The sequence below is a fragment of the Epinephelus lanceolatus genome, chromosome 5 (genome assembly GCF_041903045.1).
Source record: "Epinephelus lanceolatus isolate andai-2023 chromosome 5, ASM4190304v1, whole genome shotgun sequence".
NCBI lineage: Eukaryota > Metazoa > Chordata > Actinopteri > Perciformes > Serranidae > Epinephelus > Epinephelus lanceolatus.
In genome coordinates, this window is record NC_135738.1 from 37605603 (window position 1) to 37625077 (window position 19475).

Below are 19475 nucleotides of genomic sequence, written 5' to 3' on the forward strand. Positions count from 1 at the left end.
TGTGGATCCTGTTATTACTGGTGTTAGTCGGATCTGTTTCTCCTCTAAAAATCTAAAAAAGAACAATAATAACTGTGCTATATGACTTTAAAATGATTCACTGTGTCTTCACTGTTATCCCACCAAGGTATTTCTACAAAGACATAAAAAGGACATATATATATATATATATATATATATATGTGTGTGTGTGTGTGTGTGTGATTTTTTTTTTTAACACAGAAACACTTATACACACAATCCTCATTCATACACTGTACACAGTCGCAAACCTCTGAAAGGGGAACTGATTCGAGGTGAGCCATGTTTCAGTGGGACCTAAATTACCATTACAACAGGTTGTTTATACCGGAAGTGCAGGACTGTGGCACGCCGACTGGTTGGTCGAAGCGGCTGGAAAATACAGTTTGAGGCCACTCAACATGAATATTTTCCTTATAGTTTAAATAACTATTTAAAGTGCTCGGTCTTTTAGCAAATTAACACGTCTAATTAAAATTTAATATGTCCTGACACGTCACTAACACACCACAGGATGTTGGTTGGTTACAGCAGCAGCAGCAGCTCGGAGGAGGAAAGTGAGGCGGCGGCAACAGCGACTCAAAACAGAAGTTTGTCACGAAAGTGTCAAGAGGAAGATGGTGGTAACGACGACAGCCCAGAGAAAAAGAAACCCAGAATTGAGGAACAGGTCCCTAAGACAAGGTGTGTGGCGGCTCAGGACTTACAAACATGATTTACCAGAGACTGTATAGGAACGCAGAAAACAGCATTTCTCAAATGTTAACGCAGGACCAAGTGTAGCCATTGAATGTTGTAATGTCACTGATGAGCTTCTGGCCATGGCCGACCCCTGGGTGATAAACCTGTCAGTGTTACTGGGCTGTGTCTCCATCAGGCTGCCTCTCCCTGGTTGCCTGTTGGCCATGTTTCCAGATGAAGTGGACCCACAGACTGAGGACAGCTCCCGTCATGGTGGACGCCTCCGCTCCTTCAAACATGAGAGAGGCAACTGGGCCACTTATGTTTATTTTCCATGTAAGACCAGCATACTCTATTGATGATGATTGTTTGATCAGTTTTCATTTATTTAACCTGATTCCTCACCTAATTTAGATTATTGTCTGCGTGTTTCCCCCTCTGTCTCCTCTCCACATCAGACAATGCTGAGGAGGAGTTTGGGGAGTTATTGGAGGAGCTGCTGTCATTAGCCAGGGCCCGTGGTGTGGTTTTGACCCCGCAGGAGGAGTTCCACCTCAGCCTGTCTCAGACAGTGGTGCTCAGACATCACTGGATCCAACCCTTCACCCAGAGCCTCAGGGCAGGCCTGGTGCACTGCAAGAGGTTTGCTCAATACACATACACAGGAGGATGTGATCTTTCTTTTTATTTACATTTTATTTTAATTTGATTTGTTAGTTTTTTCACATAAGTGTGAGCATGCCAAATGACATGTACAGTAGGGAATACACTATGAATAAGTATCTAATACAACCGCACGTCAGAAAATATAAACTATTCCTTTAATCACACATGTGACCAACACGTAAAACGCTTAATGCAAAAGATTTCAGAAAAAGGGTTGTGCTGGTTAAAACATCACAACAAAACAAGGCAAGGCAGTAAGACCAAAGGAAATTAAATGATAACAACAAAGAGAGGAGAGTGCAGTCATATATAATCACTGTATTACCATCAATATGATGACTATCTCAAGGCAAGGCGAGTAAAACTGTACTGGCAGCTGCCTAGAGGATCACTTGCACAGGAGTGGGTGGAATCGTGAAAACAGTTAAGAAAAAACATGATGTTTACAACAGAAGCTGACACTATGGTGGAAATTTAATTCCTGCTGTTTCTTGTTGCCAGGTTTGTGTGCTCAGCGGGCAGACTGAAGGTCTATTGTAACGCTGAGAGGACGAGGTACAGTCACAGCCTTTAATGGTCTCTTTTTGTTATAATGAATACAGTATAAATATATATGACTTGGTCACTGGCCAATGTGCTGTAAGCTGTGTGGCACTATTTAATTGTTACTATTGCCAAAAAGTTATTGACTTATCTGTTTGTTTGTTTGTTTGTTTGTCCCTGAGCATTGATTATTAATGGCTGGACTGCCTGTGTGTGTGTCTCTCTGTTGTACCCTGTAGGACATTTCTGGGGATGGAAGTGTGTACTGGGCATGCTCAGCTGTTGCACCTGGTCCAAGTAGTGGACAGAACAATGACAGAGTTTCACCTGGACACTTTCTATAAGGTCACTGTCTGATCAACACACTTTAATACACACAGATAGATTTAACCCTCTGAGGTCTACTAGACCAGTTTGTGTCACTCTTACATTAGAGTTAGTCTTTTCCTGGTGTTGAAGTATTGATACCTGGGTAAATACGGTGACTCTGCAGGGTCTGAACTAGTTAATGGGATGTTCGTCTTTACTGTAACAAGTGTTTCATTTGAATTTTGATTAAAGCTTATGGGACTGCTGTGTTTTTACAATCAAATACCCAGCACAGTGTTCAGTATGATTTATTGTAGAAAGAATTAAAACTGAAGCAGTGCACATGGGCGTCTTACCTCCATGATGTTTGCTCTGGTGTGTTTTCTAGGATCCATCTTTCCACGTGAGTCTGGCCTGGTGTGTTGGAGACTTGACAGAACAGATGAAGGAGTGCATACAGGGGATGCAGGTTCATTTTTCCTTTTAGATCATGACACTGTTCCACCAAATTGACAGTCAATTCTAAATCCAGAGGCATACTGATGTTGCTCAGTCCATTTTAAAGTGCCCCAATAAGTTTGACCCATATATTAGCAGTCTGTCACTGCTGTATCAGTATCAGCATACATGCTTGCTAATAAGATACTGCAGTACAAAAATACCAAATGTATGAGTGAGATAATTTATAAGCTGTTTTCTATTACATACTTTCTCCACCAGAGAGCACTGACAACTATATTTATTAACTTTAAAATGCCTGCTCCATATGCCATAATTCTTTAATTACAAAAAATGTGTTTCTCTCTAAAATTGAATATAAGCCAGCATACTGTTTACCATTTTGAAAGCCCTGAACTTAGAGTCAGGCTCTAGTTAGGCCTTAGGTTTTATGTACAAGTTCTTCAAAATCATACAGCAGTCTGTTGTTTATTGCATGTGTATTTTGCCATTCAGACAGGTGCAGGAATGATTCCTAAAACCTCGAAATGAGTTAGTGTCTTAGCAGTTTTGGTTCTCTTGTCTTGAAGTCAGTGGGTTTTTTAATGAATGGGGTTTTTGTCAGATGCCTGAAATAAGCTCTGTGGTTAACACAAGATAAAGATACTTTCACATATTGTTTTACAACATTACCCATCTCATGAATTTTGAAGCCCTCACGTCTTAAAAAAGATGGTGGCTTAAATGAGACTACAGCGCGTCATCACGTCAAACCCGACTTTACAGCCTCGTTTTGCTGGTGGCATTTAAGTCATGCGACCATAGTGTAGTTTGTTTATACCCTAACATTAGCTATTTACTACTGGTCATTGCACCTGTGCTTCAAAAATCATAAAAGTGGTTCTTATTTGTGAAGATTATCTTGCTGAACAAATCATGTAAGTATAAACGTTTGTTTGCCACGGAACTGTTTTTCTGCAGTAACACAGAATCCAATGGGAAAATCCTGTTGACTTTTTGTTGAGGGAACCAGGGCTGGCCTACAAAAACAAAATATCTTCCCCAAACAGCTCTATTCTGACAGCTGCTAAGATAGCATTGGACTGAGTTACAGGAGTTCTGACTAAATACGATAAGCAGCTGATTACTTTTCATACTTTCATATGTGTGTTAGAGTCTGGTCGATGACCACGAAGAAGGACCATACGTGCTAAGGCTGGACTGCGAGGAGCTGCGCTGCAGGACGGGAAACAAGGTCTTCCGCTTCCCTCTGGAGCCTTAAACTTAGACATATTTATACCCTGTCCCCTGGACCTTTAAAGCTGTGTTCCCCTGAGCCACATAAATGAGCTGGAAACTCATTTAGTGGCACAATGACAATATGTTGTATTCTTTTAAAGAGTGCTGATAGATATGTGGCGTGTCCCAACAAAGACAATCAAGCCAAATTATATGATGTATTCTAATATTGTATATAAATAAAGTTACTACTGGTTTTATACTTATTTTTGTGTGTGACAGTTGCAGTGCTGCGGGGTGGTATCAGGGTACAGAGAAGTTAATGTGTGACTGAAACAAGCTTTTAGAGACTTTAGAGACGCATGTGTGAGAAGCTGCACATTTTAAGGGGTGTCATGTGAACACCTCATCGAGAGGAAGTTGTGGATTTTATCAGAACTGAAACCCCAGCGAGTGGAGGTCATTTCTTGTCAATAGTCATCACTTAACACATTTAAAATTAGTTGTGTTCATTTCATCTACCAGCATAAGGCCCTACAGTCGTAGTGCATAAAAATAAAATGTGTTTTAATTGAAAAGGGCGGGGTTTCCCGTCCAAAGAAAAGTCAACGCTGTATGCAATATTTGAAATATTTTACTCTATAGAAGGCAGCACATGTTTGACACACATTTATGATAGTTCACAGCAGATATGATACTCAGAGTTTATCATCTTGGTTGGCACAGTACAATCACTCGGGTCAGAGAGACTTTGACTGTATGTCAGCAAGGACAAAGAGTCCGGGTTTAAACTCTGCACTTGGAACTCTTCAAGTCTGTCGAAACTGAAAGAGGAAATAACAAATAATAAACAGTAAAGTAAACATCAGATTTACACCATCAAACAAGCAAAAAAAGTCCCCTCATTTGTGCTTGTGTGAATCCATATGTGTATGCACCTGGTTCAAACTAAACCTGGGCACAAACATCTGTATAGAACTATTAAAATGTACTGTAAAGGACATGGGAAGTGAAGAGAAAGCATTATATGGCAGGTTATTTAATTTTAGGTTAAGCGTGAATGATCAAGCACTAATTCAAACCATTTAAAAAAAACAGCCCATCTTTACTATTAAGCTGTTTCTGATGCAGTCAAAAGCCGGACTTAAAATGAGTTTCTGTTTAAATTTTATGGAAAAATTAGCTTGAAAGCTCTTTCTTGACGTCAGAAACAGTAGATTGTCAAAGTAAGAACCAGTGCTTTCACCTACATCTTATGTTGGACACCAGCAGACAAAGCTTCGTCACATGACCTAAAGCCTGAGACGTTGGATAGGACAACTGAGCAAACATGAGATGCAGGTGAAAGCACCGGAAAAAGTTAGTAATAAGTCCTTAAGGCAAGTTTAGTTTTTGAGAAGTCTTTTTGTTTAAACAGGAACTCCATTTTGTTTGGGTTTGTTTGTTTTAACCTAGACCCTTTTTTTCCATGTTCTTGTGTCTAAGTGACTCATGGGAACAATGACATTGGTCCAATATGGAAAGACAGTGCTGCAGCTACCAGTGGTGAAACAAGTTACAAAGTAACCCCTCGAGGCAGGGGCACCTTGTTAATTTACATACATTTAAAGTATTACTATGAGAATCTTACAACTCTTTGCCTGTTCTGGTCTGTTTTGCATCCAAGTCTCGCTTCAGGAGAAGTCTCGTTCTGACATCTCACGAGAGGTGACTTGTTGCAGGAAAAAAACGGTGGAAACATGAATGAGAGTTGGAGAGAGGAGTGTGTGAGTGTATCTTACTCTTCTCTTAAAGATTATCAGTGTCATGACTGAGTATTGTAATATGAAAAAGTGCAATATTTCAAGGTGAGACTCGGACACCAAACAGACTGGAACAAGCAAAGGCTACGGAAAACCATTTCATCTCTCTTTAGCGTCCCTCTGTAATGATGTCACACACTCTTAATAACAATCTGAGCCTATTAGTGATAAAAAACACTAACTCTTTTAATAGACGTCAGCTGGCGAGATGCACCTACCCTGACGCTGGCTATATTGTAGCCTGTTTCGCTGCTGCTGGCTGCAGCAATCTCGCTCAATACTGGACAAATTCAAAAATCGTTGTTCTCATAAGTTACTCAGACACAAAAACATGGAAAAATAGGGTGCAGGTTGGAAAAATACCAGAGTTCCACTTTAATATTTGAGTCTTTTTTTATGCAAAACAAATCAAGACTCTATTTCCTGGAGCTTTCAACTGTATCTCCGCTCCTCCAGTCTTCATCAACGAGTAAAGGCGACTCCTTTCATTCATTAACAGCGTGAGATGTGATAAAAGCTCCTGAAAAATCTGGTAAGTGGACTCTGAGTTGAGGTGTTTTTGTCTAAAACCATTTAATCTTTTTAAATTTTCTTTGAGTGGCTTCAGTGTGACTAAAATAAACATCTATGCTTCCCAGGTGTGGTTCCAGTCCTTCGGCACACAAGTCATGTAATATGAATGACACAAAAAATAAAGCCCTCAGACCATCAGGGACATGTAGCTTGGCTGCATGCAAAAACCCCCCAAAAGATCAACAAAAGGATCACTAGAAATCAAAAGACAAAAAAATGTAGCAAGTTGTTTTGGTTTTGAACATTTACCAAACACTGAAACATGTGACCTGTTGCACTGAGGAAGATACAAAAACAGCATGTGCTTAGCCCAACAACATTAGAGTCAAAGGAGTTCAGAAATCTCTTTCACAACATTAATAAAAAGATCTGACTTTGATTAATATCTCTGGAAAGTGGCACAGTATAGTATATCCCTGGTTTTAGATTTAAACATAAGCGTGTCCTTTATCAGAATAACGCAGATTTAGTAGGTAAAATCTGGGGTTCTTTAAAAGCTGGGACCAATAAAAAAAGTCACTGTATGTAGGCTTACTCAACAGTAAACAACCTGACATTAACGTAAGTTATATAATTACAGCTATAAAATTAATTTAAAATTAGTTTAATCCTGCAGTTGTTTTACAAAATGTCAATACTTTCTTCTTGAGCAATGTGGCATGTACAGAGGAGTAATTTGGCAGTCAATGTTCAGAGAGACAGGCGAGATGAGCAAGTCTGTGTCTGTCCTTCATATGGCTCTGCGTGTGTGTGTATGGGTGTGTGTGTGTACGCAAAGCCATCAGCCTCAGTTTCTGCCAGCGTCAGGGGGAGAACAGCACAGTCTTGATGTAAGCCACGGTCGTGAAGTTCAACAACATGTTCACATGTTCGTTCCCCGGAAGCTCTTGTAACTTCACAGGCTGTTTTTGCTTTCCCACCCACCGACTGCACTGGATGGCGCTATTTAGGTTCACCGTCCCGTCACCTTCACCGTACACCACCGTGGGCTCCACGTCGGGGAACTTGTCAGAGTACTGGAAGGCCTGTGACGTCGGGACGCCGCTGCCGTACAGGCAGTGGACGGCCACGCCGGGGGGAGTGAGGTCAGCCACCAGCGGTTCCGTGTCCTGCCGCATCAGCCAGCCATCCTCAAAACCAATGTCTGTGTAGAAACGCTTGTAGTCCAGCACAGTGTAGTTGGCGGTGGGCGTCTGCACCAAGACCTGTTGGTGGATGGAGAAAATGTTGTTACTTCTACCAAATGCTAAAAGGAGCTGAGTGTGACATTCAGAGCATTTCCAAAGTTCAGAGTCTGGGGCAGGATTGTCTCCACATGGTTCTCAACATGGAAGTGGCTGAGCCAGTGGCTAGCAGCTAACAGTGCTAACTCAATAAATAGAGCTAACAATGGCAACAATGCTAGCAGAGTTAACACTGTTAACCTGGGGGGAAACCAGAGGGTGGGAACTACGCTTCTGTGACAATATCATCCCATTATCAGTAGTAACTGCCAAATGAGCACAGGCTAACATACAAGAAGTGCTTTTGTCTACTTGTGCAAAAATCATTCTTCTTTTAGCTCTATTTTTGTTTCCACCAAATCTTGAGGGAAATATCTTTCCATTTAGATGCTAAATGCTGCACTTTTTACATTGGCTAGATGCTAACTTTGTCAGTGTGCTGTTTGATGGGTTTATCAGAGCTTTTCTACTGGAATAAAGTTGCCTGCTGCAGCTTGTAAGAAGGTTGATGAGTTAAGATTGTTCTCTGAAAAACTAAAAAAAAATTAGCTACAAGATGCTAAAACACTTCCTAGAGCTAAGGGGAGCTACCAGAGACTGTATAATAAAAATGGACAACAAGATAGCTCCCTAAAAGTGAAGCCAAAACATCTCAAACGCCCCCTGGTGGCTGGCTGCAGTATAGGTCACCTCCTCCATGTTAATGGATGGGACACAGGCCAAAACCAAAGTACACGTCAAATAAATCTTTCCCAAAGATGGTTTCTGTCATTTTAGTTAGTTCTTACCACGCTACTGTGTGTTTTTAAGTTGTTAGTTTTCCTGATAAGTTTGGTTAATTAGTTATTTGATGTTATAAAAAAGGGGGTTTGACGTCACGATCGACAGTCGATGTGCTTGCAATTGGTCCGATGAGTACATGGGCTGTAACTTAATACTGCAAAAATCACTATCGTGCAAACTCTGACGCCAAATGATATCACCAGCACAAGATGGCAGCAGCCATAATGAGATATTTTGGCTTCATTTTTGTACAGTGGGAGTAATCAGAAACTCCTTTTTTATGTACAGTCTATGGGAGCTACAGTGTTACAGGGCTCTGTGGGTTATTACTACTAATTAATACTGTAAAAAAAAAAAAAAGAAGAAGAAGTAACCCATACAGTTTCAAGTCGACATCTTGTTTTGGAAATTTCCATTGACGACAGATACTGAACCCTTTTGAAGCCAGGGGAGGTTGGCAAAAGACAGAACAGAGGAAGACGGAAACTAAATGTGACAAAGAAAGACAGAGAAAATTTGAGCCTCCCTGGTGGGAAAGAAAACGATGAACGCCTGTCCACCACACACAGACCTGATCTTTGGGCCAGGAGTGGGCGTAGGGGAGCAGCCAGGAGGTGGAGACAGCAGTGCGTTGTTGGGAGCGAATCTTCAATGGGCTGATCACAGGGATGCGGTTATTGTCACCTGTAGGCAGAGAAAAGAAACCAGTGACAGAGAAGTAAAACTGAGCAGAGTATTTTCAGCCACAGACCCAAAATCAACAAGGTGAGTTTCATTGTGTGACTTCTTTAAAACAAAAACATTTTCTCCTCAGACCTGCAGTGTCTCAAGAATACAGAGTCAGACGTCCAAGGTTTGTTATGTCACAAACCTAGGGAACCAATAGCAACAACTTTGGGCTTTCCATAATGCAACAGTGAAATGTGGGGAACCCAGGTGTTGCTACGTGTCATATTTTGCAAGTTCAGTTGCAATTTCACTTCACTTTGTCAGGGATGGTGATCGCGGACAAGGTTTAGCTAACATTAGCAGCACTATTAGCGGTTTGATAAGTAGACAAGCTAAAGACTCATGTTATCTATTACTGTCTACAGGCAGAAGTTGAAGTGATGAGCAGGTACGCTCCAGCTGCAGTCAAGCGTCTGAGGGGTGGGGCTAATTTGCGTATTCATAACTTTAGGAATACTAAATGAGGCAAAGGCTTAGAGCTGCATTTTAAGATATGAATAATAATAATAACAATAATAATAATAATAATAATACATTTTATTTAAGGGTGCCTTTCATGGCACTCAAGGTCACCTTACAAAAGTACAGAAGTGTAAGGGAAGGGATGTCATGTGTAATTTTGATGACTGCAAATGTGTTTCTAAGGGTTTAATCAGTTCCTAAAGAGGATCTTTAATCATTTGTGTGTCAGTTACAGGTCAAGTGGGGCAGGGAAACATTTACCAACATACAGGATCTGATGTAACTGTCCTTTATGCAATTTGGTCTGAGCAGTTATGAAGTAATGCAACAGTGGAACAAAGAGTGATGAGAACAATTGCTTATTGGGGTTATTCCACAGGCCTTTCCTATCATATCATTTCAAACTGCACTCATTGGTCACGTCTTAAGATTTGAGGGACTTCACTGCCCAGTAAGGATGTAACATGACACCATTAAACTAAATTTTTAATGGCGAAAAGCGATTGAGGTTAGAGAGGCATCTTTGTCCCAGTTAACTAGCATTAGCGAGTTGGTCTCAGGGGACCATTCAGCCGTAGCTGCTCAGAAATAACTATTAGATTTGGCATTTCAGTTTTGTTTCCAAGCACTGACCGCCTCAGACAACAGCAGATATTTATCTGGACAAATGAAACATATCTATGATGTCTTAAGAGGATGGAACATTTGTCTCTTGATTAAGTCACAAGTCAGTCCTACCACCTCAAGATTGATGCCTAAATTATAGGTTGCCATCAAAAAGCAAGCATTAGGTTTATCTTTTATTGGTAGACCAACACGCCTCAGCTTGTAGCCTTCATCTGGGTTATCCATAGAGGCCACAAGCTGAAACGTGTTGGTCTAACAATAAATTTTTTCTGTATACTGCAGTTTTACCTCTTCAGACTTTTCCCTTCTTCATGCACCTTAGAAGCAGGTGAAATTGTGCTGGAAATTCCTTATCTGATTCAACGTTATCTCTTTGTTTTTCTTTTTGTAATATCATAGTTCTTATCATGTGGTCTTCTTTACTCTTTTCATTCTGGATTTCTCTAGACAGCTACAACAAAACATAATACAGGCTTTGACCCCGAACATATACACGCTAAAACTGTTTCCATAATACAGCTTCCATCTTTTACCAGAGGTGACCACGCGGAGGGTCTTGGCCACCCCTGCCCATGGCGGTCCCAGAGCGATGAAAGCTTTGATGTATCTGTCTTTCCAGGCCTGTGGCTGCTGGTTGAGGAAGTACAAGGTGTACATGTTGCCCATGCTGTGAGCAATGAGCACCACGGGCCCGCCAGCCTTCTCCGCCATCTCTTCAATCATGTCCTGCAGCCTCTGGAAATACTCTTTATTCTCATCTGAGAGAGGACAAAAGAACAATGGAGAAAATTAGTAAACAAACTTCCCCCACTGGCCCAGCTGTGAGTTTCCCTGAAATTCCATTATTAGGTTGCGGCAACTCCAAGATAATACGGTCTGATTGCTTCCTGGTTTGAAGAGATGAGCTCTCAAGCGAGTGCACCAGCTGAAATATGTGGTCTGATGGGGAACATTTCCCACACCTACCCATGCTATGTGTCCCTTTTTATTCTGACTTTCCTCTTTCAAAATAAACAAACATGTTAATGCCTACTCGGGTATTGTGTTGTGTGGATTACACACAGCACAATGGATTACTTCTACAAGATATTTTTTATTTAAAAAGTTTAGAGTTATGGTTCAGGAAGTTCTGCTGACGCACCATAACTCTTTCTGTGTGTCCCATGTCGTAAATGTTCCAATTGCTTTGACAAACAAAGCACAGACCGGCTCTCCAAACACCAGCTAATATGTTTTGTGTACTTATATTTCAGTCCTCGTGAAGAGCAGCTACACAAGTGCTACGTAAATCATGAAAACCATAAGAATGAAAAGGTGTATTTTGGGTTTTATAGGTCATCATTGATCAGTTAGGATAACAGCTCAGGGGATGAATGTAAGTGTATGTCTATGGTTGCTTACTGGGAGCTTTCCTCCAATCATAGGGAGCTCCTCTGACATCATCATCTCTGGTGTAGCCCCACTCCACCAGCGCCTGCACTATAGTGAAGAAGTACATGCCTAGGAAACACACACACACACAAGCAAACAAAAAAAATAAAGCATCATACATTTCAGTCTCATACCCAGAGAGAAAACTAACAATGTCATTCTTGTTCGTCTGTATTTGTGAGGATGGATTTATGCCCTGAGAGTGAGGACATTTGGACCAGTTTTCACTTCTCTAATGAACTGTTTGGTTTGGTGCCTTTAACTCACCCACACTGCGTTTGCTGGGATCCAGATACTCAAGTGAATACGTCTGTCCGAACCCTGGGACGCGGATGTCCACGCCCGGAGGGGACGTGGTGCTGTGTGTGGTGCTGTTGTAGATCAGCCTGCGCACGCAAGCACACATGCACACACACACACACACACACACACACACACACACAAACACACACACACACACACACACACACACACACACACACACACACACGGAGAATTTGATCAGTGTCAGTTCTGTATCTGCAGTAAACCACACACACACGCAAATACATCTTATTAAAGGTGACAGAAACACTTCCCATTTTAAATCGCCATCGCTCCAACACCTTGTTAGTTTTGTGTGACATCAACTTCCCTAATTCTAAAACTCGTACGAGAGGACATCTAGGTTTGGCAGAAGCAAACATTAGCAGAAGATATTTTCAAACTAAAATCAAATTCAGATTTTTCAAAGGCTGTAAATCTATCTAGCGATGCTAGATAATCGCTCTAACTGTTTCTTGATTTTTTTTTTTTGGAAGTGCAAATTCTAATTAACATTATTTTAGTTTAACTTATGATTGTTAAAACTCTGAGTCCTGCCCTCATTTACCTGAATTATTTAAGTTATCTGACTAAAGCTGTCAATCAGTGACTCAGATACTAACACCTGTGCTGTGTCCATTTAGCCTGACTCAGCTTAACATGTACAAACCTGTAGCATGACTCATGTAACACACACAGAGGCTCTGTCGTTCAAGTAGTCTAGGTTCGGATTATTTCATGAGTTTGGGTTTGGGAGGAGGAGGAGAAAAGATGCTGAAGCCGCAATTTGTGTCAAAATCTGTCCTCCTACACAAAATTATAACTCGGTCAAGTCACACAGACATGATACACATGTTTAAAGATTCTACACTTCCAAGAGATCCACTGATCATCGTGAATATACGTACATCCACTTCCCACAATGACAGAGAAAAGACGCTCTTTACAACTGTGGAACTTGCCTAAGAATCATATCACGTTTATCAGTTTTCTTCAGTATCAAAGTAATCCAGTGACAGTTGTCTGACTCCAAGGCAACATTTAACTTCCTGTTTACATTCCCCAAAGCCCCCAAATTATGAGAACTGCAATTTCAAAATGTAGAGCATGATTCTCCTGCAAAAAAAAACAAAACAAGAATAATACTGCTGTACAGAGGCAAAAGACCTTCACTGTATTTTTGGAATAATAAGGACCTTCTCTGTCAGGTGGACAAATGTCCTGTGTCCTCTGTTGTTTATAAGTTCTGGAGAAAACAGGACAAAATCCCATAACTCCACTCAACGTTCTCTGACTTTGCTTTGTTGTGCTTAGAATGAAGTTATGATGCTTTCCATCTGTGATGGGAAGTCGGTATTTCCGAGTTCCCTGTTGGAAATTTCAACTTGGAATGCTCCCTGAAGCGGGATTTCCTACTTTGAAAACTGGAGAAGGTTCACCAACCCTGACCTCGAAATCTGATATGGCTGCTCTGTGCATCAACAGCAGTAAAAGCCACAGTAACATACTGTTTATTAGCACTTCTGTCTTATTTGTGTCTCATTACAACAGTCGTACACACATAGTTCTGACCAACCTGTAGACATGCTGCTACAGTGTTATGTGTAATGCATTTTTATCAAGTGGTATTGGTTTTCCCAACTTGTTAAACTGCAACGCAATCAACGCGGTAGTGATGTCATTCCCAGCTCCGACCTTCGACTTACAAGGTAAATGGAACAGAGCATTACTGTTACAGTCTTAAACATATTATATTACCTGGTTAGTTTCCTGATATACCACTAGATTCTATCTACGTCATTGTTATTATCATAAAGTATATTGTTTACTGTAATCAACAACAAAGTGAGAGATCAAATGGAAGTTGATGCCCTTATTAATCTGCATACAGTGCAAAGGCAGAGTACCTTAAGTTTGTAATAGGGGTCAAAAGTCAAGCATTTTTATGTTACTAAATATTTGTAAAAAGCAAAGAATTGCCAGAGTTCCAATATTATGCCTACAGTTCATTTAACTGGACACCAAAACAATTCTGAAGTATATTTTCTCTGTTCTGCACTCTGGTGAGTTGAGGTCTTTTGCCTTTGTAAAGCAGAATAGGAGTCACAAAATCCATTAACACATGATGGATCCCTTCATTAGTGGGTTTCGGTTGACAAATCCAACATGTACATGTACAAAATTAGCAATCTTTACATAATAAGTTGCTGAATAATCTACACTACTGAGGCTGAGAGTTTGCTGACTTAATGACTGTCCTCTATTTGCATTTACCATTATCCTGTGAATGCCACTTGTGTTCATAGTGGCCATTGTTCAGCTGAAGTCACATGAGCTGGCTTTACGCCCAAACATAAGTGTAAGGTGACTCCTGAGCTTTTGGTTAACTGTCTTGTTTATAACCACAGTGCCATGACAGCAAGTCACATGAGTGTAATCATATGATCAGCCAGTTATATCAGTTATCTGCATTTCACAATAAAAGCACGTCATTAGTCAAGATAACGTAGTCCAAGATTATCAAATGAGTCCTCTAACTGCAGTTTAAGAGGCTGTCAGTTTAGAGTTACACAGATGAGAAGTAACAGAAGCATTTTATCTGGCTGATATCACATTAGCCTGGATAAGTAAAAGCACTTCCTAAGCACAGGGACTGCAACAATAACTCAACATTAATGCAAAATGTCTTTTTAATTCCATCACGACAGTTCTTATTGGAGCTCACATGTCTCATGTCAAAATGAATAAAAAAATGACAAATTAATATAATATCTATTTCCTTGTTCCAATAAAACACCAACAATCATATGACACGAGAAGCTGAATGGCTAAAACACAGGCTGACTCAATACCTGACCTCGAAGGGTTTTTCAGTTGATGCTGATGGAGATCTATTCTATCTCACCCTCGTGTGTCCTCCCATACCATGTTGATTAACAAATGGTTCAAAGGTTAGTTTATCCAATGTAGGTTGATAATGGTTAACACAAAGTTGACCAGGTCAACGACCCCGTCTACCTACACCCGTCATCCTATCAACAGCACCTCCAGGAATCTGTAGTTTGGAATTTGTACTACAGCATGTTTTCACTAACGTCCCCCCGCAAAAAGAGCAAGGTTTGTTTAACATATTTGCACACCTATACCACAGAAAAATATAACACTGATCACCACATATTAACAGCTAATTTTAAAATGTAATTTTCACGATCTCTTCAGATAAAATAAGATAGGGGTAAAAGCTGAAAGAAACGACAACATCAGATTTCCTTGCTGTTCTGATGTCATTAAATGAGAAAGACATGACAAAAACAAGAACATCTTGTGCATTTTGCTGAGGTGGATGAATTTATCACTAACAAACAGTATTTTTTAGACTTGCACCGATTAATCGGCAGTGCTCGGAATCGGGCCGGTTTTCACGTGATCGGCCATGACCTGTGACCGGCCGGTCAGTCTAAAATATGCCGATTTAAAACGCTGGTCAAATTTCCGCCCGCCGCATGATTGACATCGTGAAGGAGAGAAGGAGAAAGTTGTTAATTGTCCGTGTTAAACTTACTGCTGCACTGTGCCGCTTGAAACTGACAAGGCGTGTGTCCGCATGCCGAAGTTGCGCGTGTCCGCGTGCTTACTGGCGGGTGCCTCCCAAAGAATTTTCCACAGGAGATATTTTTACTTTTTTGTCTATTCAAGAAATTACCCACAAATGCTCTACACCAAGAATTATTATTTTTATTTATGTTTGTCTTTTTACTTATTTACTTTAATACTGTACCTGAAGTAATATCTGAGCAAAAAGGAAAATGTTTCTTAACCTGTGTCACTGTTTTTGTTTGTTTGTTTGAGATGATTATTGAAAAGCTGATTGTATCTTGGTTAAAATGTTCTAATAAAAGGAAAGACAGAAAATATTGCAATATCTTGTGTGCTGTAAAGTGGTTTGAAAAAAATGACATCGGTCCAAACACTCTGCAAATTGGAAATCGGGATCGGCCCAAAAAATTTTAATCGGTGCAAGTCTATTTATTGTTTTATCATTGTCTGAACATGAACAGAAAGACCCAGGTCATACCTTATGTTGTCTATCCAGCAGTCTATGGCCACAGGGACCAGCAGCTCCAGGTTGAGCCACAGAGTGAAGAAGGTGTCAGTCTTTTTGTAGCAGATGTAATGGACCACACTGGGTTTATCCAGCTTCGCCTCCAACTGGTTTCCTAAATCCCCTGGAACTGCAATGAAGCCACAGTAGCAATGAGTTGCATATCAGCTTCATCACTGTCACAGCAAGATTGTCCTAAATAACTGATGACTAGGGCTGGGCGATATGACCAAAATCTCATATCCCGATATAGGTCATTTCATATCCCGATAACGATACCTATCCCGATATAGCACATTTTAATCCAATGAATAAAAAGTTGCATAACAGCCCAAAGCAATATGGTTGTCATGTTACCAGATTTTTGAAGTTTGATACATACTAGTACAAAAAAATGATATCCTATACTAGTGGTGTAAGAAAATATCGATACGTTGAAATATTGCAATATTTCGTTTTGCAATACTATATCGATTCTCAAAAGTACTATATTGATATTTAATCAGTAGTTTTAATGCAAACATTTCTGGCAGTGGTTATTTTGTGTGTTGTATTTAACCCTCCAACCACTAGTTCTGACAGTATGAAAATACACTGTTTACACAGGTTATATACCTATAACAGCATGGAGTGTTCTTTATACCATGAGTTTTCCATAAATTAGATTCTTTTCTTTTCATCTCTGTATCGTGATATGTATTGTATCCCTAGATTCTTGCCAATACACACCCCTATTCAATACCTCTTTCAATACAAGCGCAAAAAACGTCCCAGGCACATAAAAAAGGATATTTTTTTCAAATGCAAGTTGAAGACCATCTGATTTTCTTTCCGAATGTTTCATCTGTGCAGCCTTAGGTTGAAAATCTAATTGTAGATCTGTTCTGTTTTGTTTATTTAGATTGGTACCTTCGTAAGTGTAAAATTAACGGAGACTGTATTGTTTTACACACAAATCAAAAACGTGTCCAAATATCGATACTTTTGACAACCTTAAAACAATGTATGCTCATGTGCGAGGCAATTTCTCATGATGGATGTCATACAGTAAATGCATACAATTTTAAAAAAAACTTCAAAAAAAGACTGACAGCTAGTGGAAATTTTTAACATCACTGACTTGTTTTAAGGGCCTGTGAAACTAATTATACCTTTTAGCCTCATCAACGTTTGTTCAACTGTAAAGATTGCCCAACATGTTTAGACAGAATTTTGTAAAAATGTGTCTAAATGCCAAAAAAAAAGAAAAGAAAAAAGGAAAAAGGTATAATTTGTCTGATGTTTATGGAAATAAATGGTAGATAACCTGAGGTAATATTTCTTGAAATCACATAGTCAGCACTGTCAAAATGAAAACTCACTCAACAATATTTTGTCTAAGTGTTATTTTTTTCAGAAATGTTTTCATTTGAGCTTTTCTTTTGATAAAACAGCACCAAATCTCAGAATGAGCCAGCATGTTTATCCACTACTATGGCTCCATGTTTGCAGTAACAGTCACAGCTTAGAAAATGTGTTGCTTCAGATTGTATTCTCTAACAGTGAGTTCTGAATTAGTGAATGGTCTGTGTTTCTGCCTCCTTCAGCTGCTAGTTTTGCATTCTGTCGCACTTACAAATTAGATGAACAGGCCCTACTGGTTGCCTCACTGTCCGTTTAACACACAATTACAGAAACTAAACACAGGCTTTCGTCTAGAACTGTCATGTTGTACTGTTTGTGGTTCTTTGGAGGGATCAGTTTGAGTGTCAATAGTCATTTAAAGGTTTGTGCAATAGCTGTTTGCTCCTACTGTACTATTAATAAAATAAATCACAGGACAGTAGCATCTAACTGAAGATAGATGGAAAGTAAGGAAACATGTTTTCCTAATGCCACATTGATGTGTGTTTTATAACACCAATCCATTGTCTTACATGACTAAGTGATATACAAATAGTCATTCTGAGGGAGATAAGTCACCTTTACCTTCACAATTATTACTATTATTGGTATAAACACATACATACTACATGCATGGACACAATGGCTGTTAAACCACAAGCACAAATAAAACAGCAAGGGATCACTGTAGGTCAAATAGCTACACAGGCTCTTATCACACACATATGTAGGCAGACAGAGGCTGTGGTTGTAATTTAGCCAAACACAGATAAGATTCCTCTGAACCCAAGACCCTTTCAATAACTGAGTGGAGGGGGAAGACATGTACATGACAGGGGCTGTAAACCTGGGTTATGATTTGAAATATACATAAAAGTGACACACATTATTGTATGATTAAACAGAGTCTAGAAAGGTCTAGGCATGCAGACCTCCCTCAGTCTCCTGAGGAGCTGATAGGCTGCAGTGCTGAGAGTCATGCTGTGTTCCAGCTCAGTCATATGACCAGAGTCCAGCTCGGACTGTAAACAATCAACCGTAAACTGCCCTCACTGAGCACAAGAACACAATGTACAGGATGTATAAGGACAAAACGGTTTAAATGTTTACCAATCTCACAAATGCATACCAACACTGGTGTGGTATTACGTTCTTTTTCTGCTAATCATCGGCGATAACCGAGTTCTTTTCCCTTACAATACACAGCCAAACTCCGTTCGCGAATATAGCAACGTAAAACGCCTTCCTTAAAAGCGAAATTAAATCCCCAACAAACGATGACTTCACACATTTTCGGGATCGACCGGAACTTATGTTCGATACAGCACAAACGTAATACTCAAAACTGCTCTTCTTCAAATAAAATGCGACATATAACCCGGCTCTCTTCGATGAGTCGTTGGGTATTATGCTGGAGGAAGATAATGAGACCAACAGGCCAAACATTAACAAAAGTTTAAATTTACACGACGTATATATTAAATTACATAAATATTTGCTAGCCGAATTGAAGACTGCCAAACAGTAATTTTAAAGGTGTTGAAATACACTTTAAGCTTCATAAAACATTTGAGAGAAGCAAGGAAGAGCTTAAATTGATGATATTTTGAATGGAGTTTGGCCTATCTTGAATATCGCCCTCCGTAGCTAGCTGTTGAGGATGGCAGTGAGTTGCGCAATTGTTTAGCAACAGACAGTGAGCTGAACAAGACTGGAAACACTGAAGACAACACTTACTGAGGACCACGGGAGGTTTCGCTAGCTGACAAGGCTTGTCGCCGGGACATTTCTCCAACGGTCTCCCGCTGCTCCGAGCCGACAACAGCAACAATAACAAACCGACTTGGAGCAGCGAAGAGAGGGCGGTTATCCGGTGCCAAGCCGCCATGGCTCCTGATGTCTCATAGCCAAGAGCGCATGATGGTCGCCTCCTCGGTGTGCAGCTCTGCAGGGGTGGTGGTTTGATATTAAGAGCCTTCAGACAAGATCTATCACAATGTGCCCGATCAGGGAAGAAGGTGGTGATCACGAGGTCCTGATGACAGAGCAATTCACCCGGCAACGCAACTCCAGCAGCAATCAAGTCAAAAGTCATCGACCGCAGATGTAGTCCGACGGACAGGAGAGCTAAAGTTAAACATTTGTACTGGATCTGAACTA

The 19475-nt window shown here is 40.2% G+C and overlaps 2 protein-coding genes across 2 annotated transcripts; one reads left to right on the forward strand and one right to left on the reverse strand.

The window, feature by feature from the left end:
• The first annotated feature begins 303 nt into the window (after nt 1-303).
• usb1 (U6 snRNA biogenesis 1) lies at nt 304-4163 on the forward strand. Its single transcript, XM_033635372.2, has 7 exons — nt 304-705; nt 899-1038; nt 1161-1344; nt 1870-1923; nt 2151-2256; nt 2609-2689; nt 3833-4163. Exons 1-7 carry the CDS (start codon nt 536-538, stop codon nt 3938-3940), a joined length of 843 nt encoding a protein of 280 aa, XP_033491263.2. The 5' UTR covers nt 304-535; the 3' UTR covers nt 3941-4163.
• A 350-nt stretch (nt 4164-4513) lies between these two features.
• On the reverse strand, nt 4514-19389 carry pla2g15 (phospholipase A2, group XV). The gene is made up of 7 exons (XM_033635376.2): nt 19053-19389; nt 15906-16062; nt 11795-11913; nt 11498-11596; nt 10630-10854; nt 8850-8962; nt 4514-7477 (listed from the first exon to the last, which is right to left on the reverse strand). The coding sequence occupies exons 1-7, from the start codon at nt 19201-19203 to the stop codon at nt 7076-7078; spliced, it is 1266 nt and encodes a 421-aa protein (XP_033491267.2). The 5' UTR covers nt 19204-19389; the 3' UTR covers nt 4514-7075.
• Between the last annotated feature and the right edge of the window lie 86 nt (nt 19390-19475).